General features: G+C 38.6%; 1 protein-coding gene across 3 annotated transcripts in view; it reads right to left on the reverse strand.

Annotated features, from left to right (window-relative positions):
* RELN (reelin) overlaps window positions 1-20,960 on the reverse strand; it is a 532,794-nt gene extending 511,834 nt beyond the window's left edge. For all 3 annotated transcript variants that reach the window (XM_040472867.1, XM_040472866.1, XM_040472865.1), the window contains exon 1: window positions 20,492-20,960. In XM_040472867.1, coding sequence (XP_040328801.1) covers window positions 20,492-20,717 — 226 coding nt within the window. In that variant the 5' untranslated portion in view covers window positions 20,718-20,960. The remainder of the gene's footprint in view (window positions 1-20,491) is intronic.
* Window positions 20,961-21,053: the final 93 nt, after the last annotated feature.

Consider the following 21,053-nt stretch of genomic DNA (forward strand, 5'->3'; position numbering starts at 1 on the left):
CTCTCTCTCCCAAAATTTAAATGAATCAATCAATTAAATGCCTTAAAAATGCTTCCTAAAAATAGGAGAAAATCAACCTCCCCAAAATATTTGTAAAAATTTTCAGATTTCAATAAGATGCTTATATATAAAATATGCAAAAATCAGTATCATTCTTATGCACTAAAAAATGGCCAATTAGAAGATGTAATTTAAAAGATCACTCACACGGGGCGCCTGGGTGGCGCAGTCGGTTAAGCGTCCAACTTCAGCCAGGTCACGATCTCGCGGTCCGGGAGTTCGAGCCCCGTGTCAGGCTCTGGGCTGATGGCTCAGAGCCTGGAGCCTGTTTCCGATTCTGTGTCTCCCTCTCTCTCTGCCCCTCCCCCGTTCATGCTCTGTCTCTCTCTGTCGCGAAAATAAATAAATGTTGAAAAAAAATTTTAAAAAAAATAAATAAAAGATCACTCACACTAGAGAATACTTAAGAATCAGTGGGAGAAAAATGTTCTATTCAATAAATGGTATTGGGAAAACTGGTAGAACATACAGGAAAAAATCAGATCAGTACCATTCTTCTTAGACATGAATGAATTCCAAATGAATTCGAGAGTAAAATGCAAAAACTAAACATTTTTCAAGCTCTAGGAGAAATGATATAAGAATTTTTTTTAATTTTTTTTTCATTTTATTTGAGAGAGAGAGAGAGAGAGAGCATGCATGAGCAGGTGGGGGAGGAGCAGAGAGAGAAGGAGAGAGAGAATCCCAAGCAGGCTCCAAGCTGAGTGTGGAGCCCAATGTGGGGCTTGATCCCATGATCCTCGGCCCTGAGCCAAAATGAAGAGTCAGACATTCAACCAACTACACCACCCAGGTGCCCCTATATAAGGATGTTTTTATAATCTAAGGGTTAATGAAATTTTTTATATGCATAATACTGAAGGCAGAAACCATATAGCAATAGCAGCTGACATTGACCAGCTTGCTATATACCAAACATACATTATCTTATTTATTGTCATATCATTTTAATGTCAGTTTTCCTTTTACACAGAAAAAAGGGGGCCTTAGAGAGATTAAGTAACTGTCACAGCAGTGTTTACAGTCAATCCTTATTCACAACTCCTCATGTATTAATTCACCTACTTGCCAAAATGTATCTGTAACCCTCAAACCCAAATCAAGACTCAAGGTGCCTTCACAGTCATTCATGGACATGTACAAAATGACAATTTTGATTCACCCAACACACACATTCCCAGCTGAGGTCAACACTCTGCCTTCCTATTTCAGCTCTTATATTTTAAACAAGTATCCTTTTCAAGATCTATTTGCTGCCCCATTTTTCACATTTTTCTGCTTTTTGCTGGTGATTTCACAGTTTAAAATGGCCCCAAACCACAGTACTGAAGTACTACCTAGTGTTCCTAAGTGTAAGAATGCTATGATGTGCATTTTGAAGACAATACATTCATGCCTAAGTTATAGTGCTGTAGGCCATGAGCTTAATGTTAATGAATCAACAATATGTACTAAATAAGTATCTTTAAATAAAAACACACAAAAACAAGGTTGTGTATGAATCAGTTGGTGAAAATGTGACCAGAGGCTCATAGAAATCTAACTCTATATTTCCTCTAGGAACAAAGGGTTGGTGTTTGATCAGTGTTTGCAAAGACTTTGTAGAATATCACAAATAACTAGAATCAGCTGTTAAAAAAAATTACAGTGCCAGGATTAAAATCCAGGCACGTCTGATCCCAGAGACCATACTACCAAACACTGTGTCATCCTCATCCTGTGCAAAGGAAACAACTGATAGGTTTGACTACATAAGTCGAAAGATAAAGGACAAACTCGGTAAAAAATATGGGTAAAATATATTACAAAGGATTTACTGACTTTAATAAAGATTTCTTCAAATCAAATTAAGAAGAGGAACTCTAAAATAGATAAAACTGAGCAAAGGATCAGACAGATAATTCACACACATACCCACACATATACACACACAAATTAGTAATGAGATATAAGAAAAGTATTTGATCTCCCTAGTAATCAAAGAAATAAAAATAATTATAAAATGCTGTTTTTCAAACCTATCTATACATTTGGCAAAAACTAAAAAGAATTATATCACCCAGCATTAGTATGAATGTGCACAGAGGCCGATGATGTAATATTTTTTACGAAAATCTGGTGGTATGTATCAATATGTTAATGCTATTAAATAAATTCTGAACCTGAAATTTCAGCTCTGGTTATTTACACTGTGAAAGTATTTAGGCATCAGTGAATGGGTAATGAACATAAATGAAAAAAATTCTTGCGATGTTGTATATATATTATCCCAAATCTGAATAGTAGGGGAAGTAAGTATATTTATATGTATTGATACAATGTAATAGTGTGCAGCCACTAAACAAAGATGAAGTTCTGCATTTACTGGTGTGGAAAGATACCGTACACATATACTGTGGCGGATATAGTTTGATCCCATTTGTGTGTGCTTGTATACATATGGATAAAAACAGCCTGCTTATAAGAGATCAGATTTAGAGATTAGTTGAAGGGCTCAGTTCTGAGGACAATATTAAAGAAGATTTCATTGGGTCTCATAACTCAACTTTAAAATTTTTCCCACTGAGTATTTCTTGCAATTATAGGACAAAGATGTACAGTGCTGTCCCACTGAGAAGCAGTGATGAAGCTGAAAGGCGGGTGAGGCCTGGGCAGGGGCTGTGTCACAAGTACTGGCATCAGTCACCTGACTATCTGTTTCAAATAGAGGGTGCGGTCATCTGTTCAGAATTCCTGAAGTTTGATACCACTAGATTTGGGAAAAGAGGCCATGATGAGATACAGCATCACTGTCAGAGACTTACAAGAAACGAGAAGATGAGAGTTGAGAACAAACAGGGGTGGTTTGAGGCTAAACAGGAAAGAACGAGAAACCTGCACAGTTTGCGTTTCTTTTATGTTCACTTTCTGGCTTTTCTTTGATAAAGAGGTAGATGCTTCACACACTGCTAATGTCTGTAAGCATAAGATAACATACATATGGTACAAGATTAGACAGAAATGCTTGGAGATTGGCACCCGAGAAAAGGTACCATCAGCAAGAGAGTACATTCGTGATATCAGCAGTTTCTCTGATCCCCTGGTGTTTCACATTTGAGAATATCAGAATCCCAACAAGAATTCTGTGCAGGGCAGTGAAATAGGCTCTGCCGAAAGAAGCAAAGGTCCCCTGAAGGCTTTAGTAAAGGCACCAGGCATTTGCACTTAAACACTGTAATCGGCAGCAATAATTCAATCCATATGGCACACAGGATAGCTTTCTCAACAGCATTTCTGACAGAAGCTAAGACAAAACAGGTAATGGCAGAAAGTTATTGTAGTAACAGAGAACGCCTCTGTGGATCAAGGGGAGTCATTTGTTCCACATGAAAAGAAACATAAACAAATGAGATGAACACACTTAATAATGCATGCAACTTATTATAATCCACTACTTAAAATATAATAAAATGGGGAAAATTATGTCAATATTTACCTTGTCTCTAAGTAGGAAAAGACTCCTTAAGCACAAAAGTAGTATGAGAAAACAAAAGAAAAATGTATCTATTTTATTAATTTATTAATATAATCTGCATATAAAAATTCATGAAAAAATAAAAATAAAACCACAACTTGGGGAAAATCATTTTGCAAAAATTTGAAATATGTGCAAGATACTCATCATAGTGTTTATATCACTGAAAACAAATGTTTTCTGTGACAAAAATGTCAAACCTACAAATTTATAAATTTTCCTACAAGCATACAAGAATATTATGCAGCTATTAAAATTACGTTTTGGAAAAATGCCAATATAATGATCACATAATGTTAAGAGAATAAGAAAAAAATTATAAATCCTATTATAATAAATATAGATCTATTTACTCACAGGAAAAAAAAATCTGAAAGTATATCACAATAATAGTAATACTATTGTCTGTGCCAGACATTGTGTTGCTCTGTATTTTTTTTTAATGTTTAATTATTTAAACATTAAAGAGAGAGAGAGAGAGAGCTGGGGAGGCACAGAGGAAGAGAGAGGGAATCCCAAACAGGTTCTGCGCTGTCAGCCTGACATGGGGCTCAATCTCACAAACCATAAGAGCACGACCTGAGCCGAAATCAAGAGCCGGACACTCAACCGACTGAGCCACCCAGGTGCCCCTGTGTTGCTCTTTAAATGTACTATGTCACCGAAGTTTCGTAACAAACCCATGAGACAGGTACCATCATCACTGCTATTTTTCAAAAGAGAAAACAGACACAGAGAGGTGAGGTCATATGCTCAGGGCCATATAGTTTGAAAATGCAAAGTCCATCAAAGAACCCAGACAGTCTCCTGAGCTTATATGCTATCGATCACCACAACTCCCTAAGATGTAAGTCTCCTCTGATTTTAAAGGCTCATAAATTAAGGTATCCAAATATGTTAGAAATAAAGTGGGAATTTTTTTTTAATCTTTCCCATAATACTTGAGCAATTCTCACTATCAAACCTGAGAACATTCACTTGGTATCTACAAGCTTGGAACCTCTGATCCACTCAACTTACAGGATATCAATAAGTGAAAATGAATGAAGATCCAGAATTCTTAGCTGCTGTTCCCTTCGTATATTCATCATTGCCCAAATAGATTTCTCTTAAAAGAGTAAATCTTTTGAGAAGTTTGAGGGTTTTTGTATGTTTTTTTCTATAAGGCTATTGCATATCTTTTGAGTATGGATCCAAGCTATTTTGGTCTCTGTTCTTCCCATTATTTATTCTCATTCAAATGAAAATTTAAATACAAACTAGCTACCCATTCATCAAAATTGCTTCAAATTTATTTATGGTTCAGCAAAGAAGAGCTTCTGGGAATAAGAGCTTAAAGTCTATTATAGTTTCTATTAATAATTGTAGTCACTAATTGCTATGAGAACTTTTTTGGATATGCTAACATATAGTTAAAGCAAAGCCAGTCCAACAGACTCCTATAAATAGCATTGTGTGGTCTCACAAAAGTCATGAGAATTTTGTAAGTTTGGAGGGTGGGAAAGTAGAGACACGGTTTTCAGATTTTTTAAACGTTGTTATCATGGACTCAAAAGGCCAAAATTTAGAAACTGTACTCACAAATTCTTTATAACTAATCCTCCCGATTGCCTTAATTATTTTAGAATTACCACTTTTCTAAGGCAGTTTTAACTATAACTGAGATTAGACAGGGTTCCCAAGTGCTATTTTTGCTCACTGATTCATTAAATCAAAATGTTTAAAGTGCCTGCTATGTGCCAGGCACCATTCTAGGCACTGGAAATAAAGCAGCAAACTAAGCCAGCAAAAATCCCTGTCTTGCTGGAGCTTAAAGGCAATATGCTGATGGTACACAGAAAGCAAACAAGGTAAAAAACAAAATGTTACATGATTAAAGCAGCTATGAAGAAAAACGAAGCAGTTCGGGGGATATGGAGTACCAGGGAGAGGAGGGGCCACAGTGGTAAAAAGCGTGGTGGGGAAGTCCTTACTGAGAAGGTAACATTTGAACAGGGACCTGAATCAGGAAGGGAGGAAGCATGGAGGTAGCTGGGGAACAGCATGCTAGACAGGGGAACAGCAAGTACAAAGGTTCTGAGAGGAGACTGAGTCCATATGTGTTTGAAGAACAGAAAAGAGGCTTTAATGGTTTCAGTGGAAAAGAAAGATAGGAAGCCAGAGAAGTAACAGAGGAGCCAGGTGCTCTAGGGCCTTACAGGCCAGGCCAGGGACTTTCTTTCTCTTGGAGAGGCATAGGGAGCAACAAAACAGATGGATAGAATTATGATAGGATTTATCATTCAAATGTAGGTATCTTTGCTGGTGAAAATGCTAAGCTGATGGGACACTGGGACAACACAGGCAGACCACAGCTGTTCAGGCAACCTGGTGGAATGAACCAGTTGCCGTGGTGATGGAGCAGAGGACCGACATGATCTTGGTTTGAGCTGGATCACTCTGGCTGCTGTTTTAAGATGAGCATGAAGATTAGGAGCTGCCATAACCCAGGTGAGATGTGGTGGCCATGGCAGCTTCTGGGTGTGTTCTAATGTAAAGCCAGCAGGACCCAGGGATGGATCAGAGGTGGGATGTAGAGAAAGAAGGTTTGGGGACTGAATGACTGTAAGACCTCACCTGGCAATAATGAAGTTGAGGAGACTCAAGGAGGAGCTATCCTGTGGGTGGCAGCATGAGGAGCACATGAAGTTGGAGATGCCAACAGACATCCAAGTGGAGATGGTGAATGGGGAGTAAGACACAGTTCAAAGAGTCGTGTGGGAGTCACCAGCATGTAGATGGCCCTTAAAGCATCAGAATGGATGGCATCCTTAGGGAGACAGGGCAGATGAAAAAGAGAAAACGGTAAAGGACAGAGCCCTGAAGCCCTAGTAAAACTCTGTTTTACTAGGGAGGAGAGGAAGACACAACAAAGGATGAGAAGGGGCAGCCAGGGAGGTAAGGAGAAACTAGGAGAGGGTGAAATCCCAGTGGCCAAATGACAAAAGTGTGTCAAGGAGAAGGGGGTGATCAACTGTGATAAATGATGCTTTGGTCCTAGCAAGCTGAGAACTGAGAGATGCATTTTGACATGTTCCCAGTAAATACAGGGATGGTGTGTCTATACTGATGCATGAAAGGAGAGGTATGCACTCATTAATTTACCTCTAATACTCCCTTGCAGGTCACTGAATTTAAGACCCCGAGGGGTATGAAGTGAAGAGGGGAATACACATCCCAGAGAAGCCAGGCTTCTTGTACAAAAGTAGGTAGTCTGTACCATACTGTGTAGCTTCTGGAAGAGAACTAGACATGTCCACAAAGCTACAAAAGCATGATAAGTCACTTTTAGACTAGATCTGCCCCTCCTCCCCCCTCCAAAAAAATCACTACACTCTTCACATCTGATGAAAGAGATGAACTTCTCCAGATGAAGGAGAAGAACACTGCTTCTCCACATGGCCTGTGTTATAAACATCACATTCACTAACCCAGAGGTCATTTCACATCTTTTATTCTTAAATGTATACACTGAATACTGTTGCAGCTATCTGTTATTTTGCCTGTCCTATTGCCCTCTCCCTCTTCTTTGGGGTAACAGCACCTCAATTTTCCTCTGGAAATTTATCCCTCCCACCCAACAGCCATCCAAGTGTGATGGCCAGACCCCAGGGAAGCCAATGAGACTCGTGGTCCCAGAACTAGAATTCAGTGATACAAGAAAGGAGAGCAGTTGAAGAGGATTCATCCTAATTGTGGGGCCAAAAGAGCCTCGAAATCAGAAAAAAAAAAAGCCAGAAAATCATGGTCCCTTTACCACCCTGATTCCTTTAGCAACTGACCACTTGACATACTATCATCATGTCTAACATCTGGATTTTCCTTCCGTTATGCAACTTAACCCACCTTCCATTAATAAATTCCTTTAGCCCAGGTCAGCCAGAGCCAGTTTCTACACCTGGAAACCAGAATACACTGGTATACCCACCACTTTCCAAATTCTGTGGTAGCCAATAAAACTCATAAATTTTCAAGTCAGGTCCATTTTCCAACATAAGTAAAAATGAAGGTTTTTCTTTTTTATTTGCATCCAAGTTAGTTAACATATAGTGTAATAATGATTTCAGGAATAGAATTTAGTGATTCATCACTTACATGTAACACCAGTGCTCATCCCAACAAGTGTCCTCCTTAATGTGCATCATCTGTTTAGATTTCCCCCACCCAATACCCACCAGCAACCCTCAATTTGTTCTCTGAATTCAAGAGTCTCTCATGGTTTGTTTCCCTCTGTTTTTATTTGATTGTTTCCCTTCCCCTATGTTTATGTTTTGTTTCTTAAATTCCACATATGATTGAAATCATATATTTGTCTTTCTCTATTTCACTTAGCAGAATACACTCTAGTTCCATCCACATTGTTGCAAATGGCAAGATTTCATTCTTTTTGATCACCAAGTAATATTCCATTGTATATACATACCACATCTTCTTTATCCATTCATCAGTTGGTGGACATTTGAGCTCATAAAAATGAAGGTTTAGAGGCCATTATTATATTGGCATAATATTCTAATAACCATTCTGATATTCTGATTGTAAATGTTTCTTTCACTGACGTTTCTAAGGAGTGCCATTCTTTTTATTCATTGGAAACATTTGTCTTTAACCAAAGTTGTGGATTTTTTTAATGGCTGTTTCATCAGGACAGCAACCAAGCATGTGCCTCATTCAAGATTTCCTATTCTTTTTCTATTCTGCGGGGCTTCCATGGCTTTCGTTATTTTGTGGAAATGCTTGGGAACAACTAATATAGAAGGGACAGGACAAACTTGTTTAGACAAGTCGTCATTCAGCCATTCAGGTCACATCAGTGAGTATTATTTTAATAATTGTGAAGAACTTGATCTCTAGAGCATTTACATTTTACTTCAGTGAATATAGATAGGTGTCCCTTGGGTACTCATTAGTGATACCAATTTTGAATTTTCATTGACTATAGTTTTCTGTATGTTTAAAATATTTCACAACTTATTTGGAATTGAAGTGTCTGCCTCACAGTTTCTGTTAAAAAGCTGACATAAACCATTTGTTTGAGAGAAATATTCTCAAAGGTTTAATACCCACATCAGGGCAGATCACCAGGGGAAGTAGTCTTATGGCTTCCTACCCTACACTTTAGGCTCACAGATTCGCCTGCTAGACCTACAACTTGACACAGCTCACCAGGGAAGACTAATGGGAGAAACGGTCTGGTCTGTCCTACCTGAGAAAAGGAAATGTTTATATGTGGACCTTCTCTACATTTCTGATAATATCTTTATAAAGGCTACCGTCCTTTTGTTTAAGTCCGATGAGGCAAATGTTTCCCTCTTAGTGAAAGCATGGGCCTCCCTTCAGGCCCTCTGAGAATCTCAATGGGTTCCCTCTGATTTAGTTTCCATGAGGCGTCAGTGGATCTCAGTTTAGATCTGAAGGCAAACTTCGGCATAAACTATGATGATGGTAACAAATTAAGACATATTTGTATTACTAATGTAAGTACGAAGCAAGGGCAGCTTCTAGGCATTAGACACTGATGGTCTTGCAATCCCTCATGTGTCACACTTGCCTGGTTGCCACAAAGCCTAAGGCTGACCTCTGCCCTCTGTGAAAGGAGGTGAATTATTTGAGGGCAAGCACAGAGATGACCCTTGGCGGTTGCCCTTTTTTTCTGGTTCGAACAAGCACAACAGAAAGTGTTTTTTACAGACTGGATCCATGAATAAAAAACAATCCTCCAAAGCCAAGTGCAAAATAAACATTTTGCCATTGGTGTCATTATCACCATGTATGCAGACCTGTGACTAGTGAGCAGGTTAGACACTGAAAGGAGCTCTGGGTTGTCACAAGGACTCAATATGTGCCACATCACTCAGTTTTCCAGGCGGTCCCTGCAGACTAATAACACATAAAGGAATTTCCTGAAGAAAGAAATATATTACAAATACATGAACTTCAATCAAAATTTTTTGAAATGGCTCTCTTCCAAGAATTCTCCTCTTGTATTCCAGTTCTACTTAGGTTTTATTAGTGAGTCAGAGAATAAACTTCCTATTTACTTAAAAAACTTAATAAAAATTACACTCATCAAAATGTTAAAAATAAATTTGAATAAAATTTACAAATCATATTTATATATTTTTGTCATCATACTTTGAAGGCATGTTAACTCTTTCAGGTCAACAGTATACTAAGTGATTACCTTTACTTTCTGCTTTATCTGGAAGATAATGTCTTAGACGATGAATATTTAGGACTTAAATTCTGACCTTGTTTGGCATACATATCATCTTTCTGCTTCAGGTTTTCAGTCTTTTTTTAAGTTTATTTATTTATTTTTGAGAGACAGAGAGAGAGAAAGTGCAAGCAGGGGAGGGGCAGAAAGACAGAGTGAAAGAGAATCCCAAGCAGGCTCCACGCTGTCAGCAGAGAGCCTGACTCGAGGCTTGATCTCACAAACCATGAGATCATGACCTGAGCCGAAATCAAGAGCAAACCTGAGCTTAACTGACTGAGCCACCCAGGTGCCCGTCAATCTTTATTTTAAATAACAAAATTGGCTTTTACTTTTCATTTTTTCTTTCTTAAAATGTCTCTTATTATTTCATATTATCATCCCTTTCCTAAAATAAGTATCATTTCTATAAATAAATGCATACCGGTTAGAAGCATGGATTCTGGAACAAGACTTTGCCTAATAGCTTTCACATCTTGAGCAAAACACTTACCTCTCTGTGACTCAGTTTCTATGTCCAGAAAAAGAGGATAACAGTACCTAACTCATAAAGTTGAAGTGAAAATTACATATTACATGCCTAGCATACACTAAGTGCTACTGTAGGGTTTGCTATTAGTATTGTTGCTATTAATTTATTTCTAAGCCCTTGAGAGTTACCTTTTCTTATTTTTTGATAGTATCAGTGCTTGGAATGGAAATGTGAACCTACTTTTTCTAAAAGAGACTAAAACCCATTAATTTCTGTGTATTCTTCCATCACAAACACTGGACATATAATATTTTTTTGCAGTATGAGAATGCAGGAAGTGTTTATCTGAGAAAAGGAAATATGAAAAGAACTGGAACTATGATCATAGGATATTTCAACATTCATAACAAAGGTGGCCTAAACAAAAAGATTACATGTTCCCAAAGGTAAGACTGAGATGCCTGTTTCCTCTGTCAATATGTAGCAAGCAAGAGAAATGACAATGTTGGATTTGGTCCTAGAGGCTGAGCCAGACATAACAAACAAGGTTAAGGCTGGGGCAGAGCTCACATTCACGACCATGTCACACATCTAAGTATTTGAAATAGCAACAGGATTTACATATGGTGATGCTGCATTTTAGACAGAAAGAATCATCAGGAAACAAAGTTTGGTGAAGGAAACTAGCATAAACTGTCAGTTATAAGAAACTTCAGAAATTGGAGGTCAGGGACAGATGACTTTCTCAAAGCATTACTAAAAAGTCAACATGAAATGCACTATTTTTGCTACTTGCCAAAGTAGCACACCTTAAGGGATACTTTTAAAATGTATTATCAGAAGTGTCTTAGGAAACATCCTACTTCCAACACAGTGGCCAAAAACAATTCTACAGGAGGATGAGAGCAATTCAGAGCTTGATATAAGAATTGTGACTGACCTTAAAGAGAATGTAAGCTGGGTCATCTGGGCATTCAGAAGAAATAATTAGGACTACATTCACCTGCACATAACAGGAAACTGATTAAGTTTGCTTAAGGTACAAGAAATTCGGAAGAGGTATTCCAGGGCTGGGACAGCTGCTCAAAGGTACAAATAAAGACCAAGGCTCCCTCTAAACTCCCATCCTCAAGGTCACAAGATGGCTGTACCACACCCTGGCTAGAAGAAATGGGTAAGAGTACAGCAAAAAGCAAGTTTTTGCTGAATCTTTTAAAAAATCATCTTTATCAATTTTATCAATAATCTTTCTAAAGATACCACCCAGTAGACTTCCACTTCATCTCACTAAACTTTACAGCAAGGGAGCCTTGAAGGTATTTTTAACTGGACACATAGTTGTTCTCAACAAAACCAGTTAGTAAGAAAGGGAGTTTCAGTAATGAATAGGTAGACAACAGGCAGTGTATGTAACACAATGATACCTTATGCAATCTAGGGGCAGGACAATCTTCCTCCAATACTGTCTAGGGAAGAAGATGTCAACCTGCCCAGCTGACATGAGTTGGTTTAGAGAAGCTTTCCTAGAGGCTGGAATCTGCCATTGTGATCATCTAACTCTAAGCTCCCCAACAACCTGCTAATAGTCATTTGCCAACCATAAAAACCTTGCTCCTGTGGACAGACAGAATGCACTGGACAGGCAAAGCTTTTATCCTGACAAGTATATTTTGTATTATAAATGAACTGACCTTCCACTTTACCACCTAACCACTTGTGGATCTCAGTTTCCTCAATCAGTCCCTGAGGACCTGGTGAACTCTGGATTCACTATCAAAACTAATCTCTCTCAGTTCTAGTTTGGCTGAAATAGTTTTGTATTTCAAAACAGGGGGTTGTAGACATATGTATCATAGGATTTGACAAAATATATTAAACTGATGTCAATATTTACTTATCTTGGCATCTTTCCCAGACTACATTTAAATATACAAAATTTGGTTGTTATGATCCTCAAGTAAGGAAAATAATCAACTTAGGAACAGGAAGGTTTGAATTAGGAATTGGATAAATTAATAAAAGTTTTGGGTGGACTAGAACCTCACTAATTAACCCTTAATTCTATGCAAGTCATATATTTATTCTGGCTGGGAAGCACTTTCTGATCATACATATTTGGTGATGAGTTGATTTTTTTTTTTTTTTACTTTTGTGACTCTCCTTAATAACTCAATTTAAAACTTCTCTTGAAATGTACCACATATTGACACAGCACAAAATGAACATGCATGGGTAAATGGCTATCTATATATACAATGCTTCAAATACTCTTATCTAATGTTGGGTGATTATACCAGATGATAATAGCTACTATATGATAAGCACCTACTGTGTGGCAGGTACTTTATATGCATAACCTTATTTGATGACAGCAACCCTGAAAATGAATATTATTATTTCATACATCAGAATGAGGAAACTGAGGCTTGGGGATGATAGAGAATTGCCGAAGGCACATGACAAATAAGTGGCAGAGAAAGGATATACACCCGGCTCTCTCTGCTGCCAAAGCTTGAACTCTTTCTCATACATACATGACTGTGCTCCCTGGACTGCTCTTTTTAGTGTGAATAACACTGAACCAAGCCAAGAAATCTTTGAAGTTTTGAGCTGAAATAGACAATGGCACAAAACAATAAAATAGATCTTGTTCAAGAAAGATTATGGTACTTACCCCAGAGTAACACATCTCCTTTCTTAATTCCCAGTCTAGTGTTTGCCTTAAACCAAGGCCCCCAACCCCTTTTTGACCTGTTTTTTGAGAGCCAGAAACCAGTAAGATGGCATCATTATTTCATACCCACACAACTGCAGTTAAGAGCCTTGGCAGAGAGACCAGCAAGTAAATGAGATGACTGGAGGTGACCGAGGTGTTGATAAAGTCCTTCATCAGTTTACTAGAAGAGATTCTATGCACTCAAGCATTCAGACGTCTCCAAATTGAGCTATCTTTTAGATTCAAGCTAATTCAGTATGCCATTTTCTAATTTCTATAACTACCCCTTGTGTGTACATATATGTTTCTGTGCGCAAACTTTCGAATCTGCAGTCTGACCAAGTAAGTCACGGTGAAGAAAGCAGCCAACTCAGAATTAAACAGCTACAGGCCTGGGGGTGCCTGGGTGGCTCAGTCAGTTAAGCATCCAGCTCTTAATCTCAGCCTGGGTCTTGACCTCAAGGTTTTGAGTTCAAGCTCTGCGCTGGGCTTCAAGCTGGCTACGAAGACTACTTTAAAATAATTTTAAAATAATAAAATGAGGGGCGCCCGGGTGGCTCGGTCGGTTGGGCGTCCGACTTCGGCTTAGGTCATGATCTCACGGTCCGTGAGTTCGAGCCCCGCGTCGGGCTCTGTGCTGACCGCTCAGAGCCTGGAGCCTGTTTCGGATTCTGTGTCTCCCTCTCTCTCTGACCCTCCCCTGTTCATGCTGTCTCTCTCTGTCTCAAAAATAAATAAATGTTAAAAAAATTTTTTTTAAGTTAAAAAAATAATAATAATAAAATGAAAACAATAAAAAATAAATAGCTACAGGTTTGAACGTTCTTCTGAGAGATTTTACAGTGTAGGAGGAAGGGTCCACTTTTCTTTTAGGAATAATTAACCCATAACTTTTTAAAAGGGCAAGTGCATGTCACAGAAAAAATAACATTAAATTTTTTAAAAGAATAATATAAAAAGCCTACTCGTCCACTTCTATGCTTGCAAATATCCAATGAGAAAAATAATGGATATAAATGTACTGATGTTTTTCATGTTACAGTCAAAGGAGAGAAAAAATAGAGATGGTGACAAAAAATCTGAAGGGGAGAAGGAAAAAGAGAAAAAATAGAAAGAACAGAAGAGAAATGTAACACAGAAAAAGGGAAGGAACAGGGGAGAGAAGGCAAGTACCTGTGATGTGGTAGAAGGAAGAATGAGAGGAAAGACAATGAGAAACTATAGGCAGAGGAAGAAAGGGACCAAGGAAGAGAGCAGGTGAGATATAGATGGAAGGAGAGTGGACAGAGCAGGAAGGGCAGAGAAAGTGGATTCTGAGATGTACACTCATCACTGATTGGTTAACTATGATCACACCTCCATGTCACTTAGTATGTGGGCACCAGCATACATCAGTGGCAAACAATCTCGGGTTTTATAGTTGCAAAGAATCCTTCAATCAATAACGTTTAATTTATTCTGTTTTCCAAATAAAGTTTTCTTTTTCTCAGGAAAGATAATTTAGTATCAAAAGATAACCATGGTTTTCAGTGTTTACTCTGAAACATTAGAGTTCCTATAACTCTCTTCATGGCATTCAAAACTATCTAATTACCTTCGCTTTGGTTTTTTGAGTGATTAGAGCTGCCTTAAGCCACAAAGCAACACCTGTACATTTGTACTGATCCTTCGGCACACACCCACATCTCGTTGCTACATTGGTTCCTACATGGGGTTGAATAAAGAAGGAAAAAAACATGTATGGTTTTAGCAAAGCATACATTTTAGAAATAATTGGTTAACCCATAGGCACAGCATTCAACCCTTTAGAAGCTCTGCCTTCAGTGAGATGGGGCATAGCAGGTACCATGGCGAAAATTACTCTCTGAGCTACACAATTAAAACCAAAGAGAGATCGCCTCAGGAATTACCTGACAGCCAAGAACATATATACTTTTAAATATACCATTCCTGTGTTTGGACAGTCATTATGAAATCTTCATATTTGAGATTTCAACGCCAATTTCTGAAAATGTGTTTTTAATACTTTTTTTGCTTAAACTTGATAATAATGATATTACACAGTTTGGTTATTTAATAAATGAGGTGGGTTAATCATCCAAATGTTTCCTGAAACCAAAATATTTAGATAAATGAATTTCTCTTTTTATATGTGCTGTGTCTTTACTCAGATGAAGCCTAAGCCATTTCTCTTTGTTCATAGTGAACCTGCCATTCTAACAAAATGCATTCCACCTTCCTTCTCTTCCAGACAGAGGGTAGGGCCATCCATTTTTGCTATTTCTATATTACATAAAGAACTTAAAATTTCTTTAAGAACTTTATATTTTGTGTGAAAATACGTACAATTTTTTTAAATGCCAATGTTCAAAAAGTACTGATTACTCAATTTATATATGCTTTTCAAATGTAAAGGCTATTTGAAATACTAAGGGTTCAATGCATCAGCAACTATTTGTGAACATTAAAGCCATAGTAAGTGCCATTTGAAATAATCAGAAGAACAATTCTGATTATCGCAACACATTCTAAATAAATTGATCATATAAGGTTCCCAGGTTGTTCTATAAAGTTGATCAATTCCAGAGAGGGAAAAAATAAATCAAAAATGGCTCTTAAATGTATTCTTTTGAATGAAACTAATTCATGAAAAAATTTGAAAGTCAATAGTATGGAACTTTAAAGTCTTGTTACAATCACATATCATCTACTTTTTAAAGGTGAAAAGAAAAAATTATGGGAATAAGACAGTTCTATAAAAAACATATGATTATAATGATACAACTTTATTTTATTCTTTAGTGTTTTTCATGAAAATAAAATAATAGTTTAAAGAAGCACAAAAATTGGAGGGAAGTACTCTAATTAAATAATTTCTGTTAATGAAGAAAGAATATCTGCCTAAATGAGATGTTTTCAATTATGAGCCTATAACTTGATTTAAGTCTTGATTTTTTAACCTCTCATGGGGAAACACACTAAAGCAAGATTTATATGATTTATGAAACAATCTGAACCACCTCACTAAAAAATGTTTGAAATGAATTGTACAGAGTGAGATGAAATATATAACAAGTAAAGCAAAATGCTTTAAAATGGTCAATTTTCACAGTCACATACAAATAGGACACAGCTGCAGTTCACTTTTAAATTGCATTTAACAAATGATCCTAACAGTTTAAGTATGCTGATTCTGAAATCTGAGACAAGTAAAGGACAAATAACCACAAACCTGATTGACAACACAGTTACCTTACCAATATCACATTACTTTAATTCAAATGATAAAATCATTCCCTTGAAAGGAATTTAATCTGGAGTATATTACCAAAAACTACGTCTGACATATATATCATTCCTATATTTGAAAGGTCATTATACTGCACTGCCATTGAACAGTGATTTTTAAATAGCAACCAGTTGATTCCAGAACACATATATTTATAATAGTAATACTGGCTATTGTTATGACAAAGTGGTCTTTCTCCAATTATATCTTTTCTTAGGTAAATGCTCAGTTTTAGCAGGAAATGACTTTCCCAATCACCCCACAATATGATTAAATAAATAATGGAATGGAAATGTAGCAAGAAAGAACCACCAACAGTGATACTGGATTTACAAAATACAATAAAATCCCCCTTCTAAAGCATTATACCACACTGTTAATTCAGTTCTGCTTAAGACAATTTTTTTCCCCCTCAATCAATAATTTAGAACATTTTTTCACTGTTGAGGGAAGATTTGCCCCACCTTACGCATCCTTAAAGAACAGGGATTCTAGTCTATTTCAGGATTCAGATAAAATGTCTTACTCAAGCTCAGGCACTTTCCAGACTCATTTACTTATGTTTGGCTTTCATAGTTGCTTTTTCTAATATCTCACCTCTCTTCTCTGAGGGTAACTGAGTAAGCCAATCTTATGAGTAGGTAGGTTCTTATTTACATGACTTCAATGATTTCTCTACCCAAAATATAGTAACTGCCTGGTTAGTGATGCTAAAATTCTTCAAAACAAAATAAAACAAAAAAGGAAAACATCTTTCTACCATTATAATTAAGACTGTGGGAGGATTCAATATTGATGAGTCATCCTTACTACAAATCAGTTGGGAGAGGAGTTATAAACAAAAAAGGATAGGTAGATACCTGAGGGTGAGAAGGAAGAGGGATTATAGTAGGAAAGGGAAGGTGCAGACATCAACTCAACCTTTGCATGTTTCACAATACTGCCCTGGTCCACAGGAGGGGAGCAGGGAATCGTCAGGTGTGGCTGGGAAAGAGAAATGGCTTCTGACTAGACCATCTAGGTTTCCATTTCCTATCTTCCCATTATTCACAACTTTCTACAAAAAAAAAAAAAAAAAAAAAAAAAAAAAAATCAGGTTTGATCCTGGAAACTGTGTTGTAAAAACTGACCATACTTTGGGACTTACGCAAAAACAGCAAATTCTAGGGGAAATAAAGTTTCTGATCCTGATACCTTTCTAATTCAACATGATGGATGTGAGACCTCTTTTTGCTGAGCTTCTGGAGTGTGGTATACTCATGCAAGGACACCATAGTTCATTGTGACTAACAATGCCGTCTCAAGAGAGTCGTAGACAACAGAATTTAAAAGATACAAGAAGATGAAAACAGAAGTACCAAGTGACACCCTTTAATAGAGAGATGAAAACTAGTAGAAATAACCAGGCACTCTTTACAGAGTTGTCAAAACTGCAAATACATGGATAAACTATTTAATGCTGGAAATAGATGACAACTGTTAGACATGCCAGTTTCAAATTCTTTAGTATTATATTTTTGTTTTTCAAAAGATTTTCAAAAAATCTTTAAAGAACAATGACACATACACAGACTCGTAATTGTGAACCACTTTTACACTAGACTGACATTTGCCTTTCCACTTCACATTCTGAGCTCTGTCACATAGCACAAGTCTCAGAGGGCAGCTGACATCATAGTCTGATCTACAGTAATGTTCTGTGTTAGGTGCCCTTGTACATATGACTTCTATCGCAATGCATTCTTTTAGGTAAAAAGTGACAACCATCAGCTGTATGCAAACACCATTCCTCCAAATGAGGAGTCCAATGTAAATCATACAGAAGACTGATTTTTCCAGACATAATCGCTACCTTTAAAGACTGAGAAATCTCAAGCTAAGGTTTTACAGATTTCTGAGCTTTAAAAAATGTTGGCTGAATGACCTTCTATTTTGGTCTCCTATAAAATGAGCCAACTGGAAATGTACAATAGGTTAAGTTTTCCTATGATCAGTTCAGTTCTTAAAGACACCATATAATTAACTTTAACATTATTTTTTTTAAGTCTAAAAGAAAAAGAGACACATGTAAGCCTCATTTCATTTTTAAACCATTCTTCTACCTGTAGAACATTTTACAGGGAAAAACTCTTACTGAAGGCCTGTAGCTACAGCCAGCTTCAAAATCTAAATATTTGATAAAACAGGTAACAGGAATTTAAAATATGACATGAACAATTCTCAAAGTTTATAATAATTTGATATTCTTGAAGTTACTCAAGAATAAAATTTCTCTATCTTTACTGACGGTGCGGAAAAGAGGTAGAAATTGAGGCTTCCCCCACGATGTCCAACTTGAAGAATTACACTTTATTCTTACTCTATCTTTTCAGACTTAGGGATGTGATTATGGTCAGTCTTTGGCTGACTTATATTTGCCAGCTATCTAGCAAAAGCAAATGCTATGTCATATTTTAATATTTTTAAGTTTTCTACGATGGCACCTTACAAAGGATGAAGAAAACGGAAAAAAAAAAAAAACCACAAAACAGTAACAAGGCTTTGTTATCACATGGCCTTGCATTGCAACCTGGCAATTATACCTTTTAGCCCAGCTCTGGCTCACTTACCTACCACTCTCACTTAGAACTAATAACAGACAAGCCCCTTTGCTAAGGGTCACACCAAGTGACAGGCTCAATCAATCAGTCTGCAGGTTAGGTCTGGGTTGCCATCATACTGGCTGGTCTTTCCACTTAAAAGATTCTCACCACCTCAGAAAAAAACACCAGAACGTTATTGGGAAGAGAATGAGCTAAACACTTTATTAAAGAAGGGACTAGTTACAGAAAATTAATTTTACAAAGTCTAAAATTCCAACGAATTAGACTCCTGGCTTTACAGACAAGGCTGCCACCATGCCACAAGAAAGTTGTAAAAAGCACTATTTTAAATCCCCAGAAAGCATTTATTTACGCAAAACACTTTAAAGCAGATATGAAAGTGTTTTTAAAAAAAGAGAAAACTTAAGGACTCTCATCATTCTTACACGCATGTTTATCTGAAATGCCAGCTGCTGGGTGGATTATCTCCTGCTATGTCAATAACTGTTAGCCTACAAGACATCGAAACTATAATATGAGATTACTAGGCAATAGTTTCTATTTGACTGAGTATAAGTATTTTTGCCTTGAAATTCTAATCAAATAAATGCCTGTCGTGGCTTAGAAGTTCCATGGAAGTGAAATGCCCAGAAGTGCCAGAGGAAATAACAGAAAATGGACAGTATCTTCCTTCCCCACATACACGACTAACTAGCTTAAAACAGTCAAAATACATGCACCATACAAAATTATATTTCTTGTAGCTAAATTTTACTTCCTCAGTAATGTTTAATTTTGATGAAGGACTCCATAGTAATGATCCTCTTTTAAAAGGTATCTTTAAATTATAAGGGGCTTCCACAGCCCTTACCTGGAAATTAAAGCTGTGCAGATAAAAGACAAAGTCATCAATACACAACAGAGACCACTTGGAAAAAAGCAGCACGTTAAAAAGTAAAAGGAAATTTTTCTTAAAACCCATCTTACAGACATTTTAAAGGACACCTTATGAAGAATAAAGAGCTGGAAGAAAGCCGCTCCATTTCAGGAGGGCTGTCTGACACTGGATGAAATGAGGGACCCCTGGCTGGCGAGCAGCGGGAACTTTGCAGCGGGCAGGCGACGGCGCGGGGCAGCCGGGGACCGGGGCGCGTCAATCTGTCACCAGCCCGTCCGCCAAGCCCCGCGCCAGCCCCAACGCCACCCTTCAGGGGGAACCGGGAGCAGGACAAAGGTCTGGAATCCAAGCACGGGGTTAGGGAAACAAGACGCGCGCATCCACTAAACGTGCCGGCTGCAAGGACAAGGCGTGAGGGGGAACGACGCCAGCCCCCAATTCTCAGGCGTTTCCCACAAGAACCGGCTCATTACGAGCAGATGCGTGAAGGGAGTGTGTGGTGTGTGGTGTGTGGCGAATAAATCCCAACTCGCTGCTCGATCCTCACTAACTTTGTTCTCTGTCCCTTCACAGAGCTCTAGGTTGAGGGAAGGGTTCTCTTGGCTCTCGTTTAAATGGCCCCTTGGAAGAAGGAAAGAGATAAAAAGCTGCGCTCGCGGGCGCACCGGGCCGGGCGGCGAGCGCGGAGCCGCTGTGGTACCTACCATGGTATTCTTGTCCCGGTACGTAGTAGGTGGGGTTGCCCGCAATGTGCAGAGAAATGAGCACCTCGCCCTGCTCCCCATCCCCTTCCAGCTCCCCGTGGTGGGTGCACAGGAAAAAGAAGGGCGAGAAGCGGGGGTAATAGCCCACCGCCGCACGCGCCCTCAGCGTCGCCCCCAGCAACAGCGCCAGGAGGAAAGTCCGCGGGGCCCAGCAACTGCGCTCCATGCCGCCGCCGCCGCCGCCGCCGCGCGCCGCGAGCGCCGCTCGCTCATTCAGTTTGGGAGGCGCCGGGACGGAGGAACCACGCGCAGGGAAGGCGAGAAGGCGGCGGACGGGAGCAGAGAGGACTCGAGAGCGGAGCTCCGCCGGGAAGTTCGGCGGGAGACCACGGCTCGCAAAGTTTCTTTGGGCCGGCGGAGAGCGGGCCCCGGGCTGCGGGCGCCGACAGCGCGTCGGCCGCCGCCTCCGTGCGCTGCCGCCGCCGCCTCTGCGCGACGCCCCTCGGCCAGGCCTGGGAAAGCGCCCGCCCCCCTCCACACCTTCTTAAAGCCCCGGGCGCCG

This window comes from Herpailurus yagouaroundi, unplaced genomic scaffold (assembly GCF_014898765.1).
Source record: "Herpailurus yagouaroundi ecotype Mexico unplaced genomic scaffold, PumYag 100, whole genome shotgun sequence".
NCBI lineage: Eukaryota > Metazoa > Chordata > Mammalia > Carnivora > Felidae > Herpailurus > Herpailurus yagouaroundi.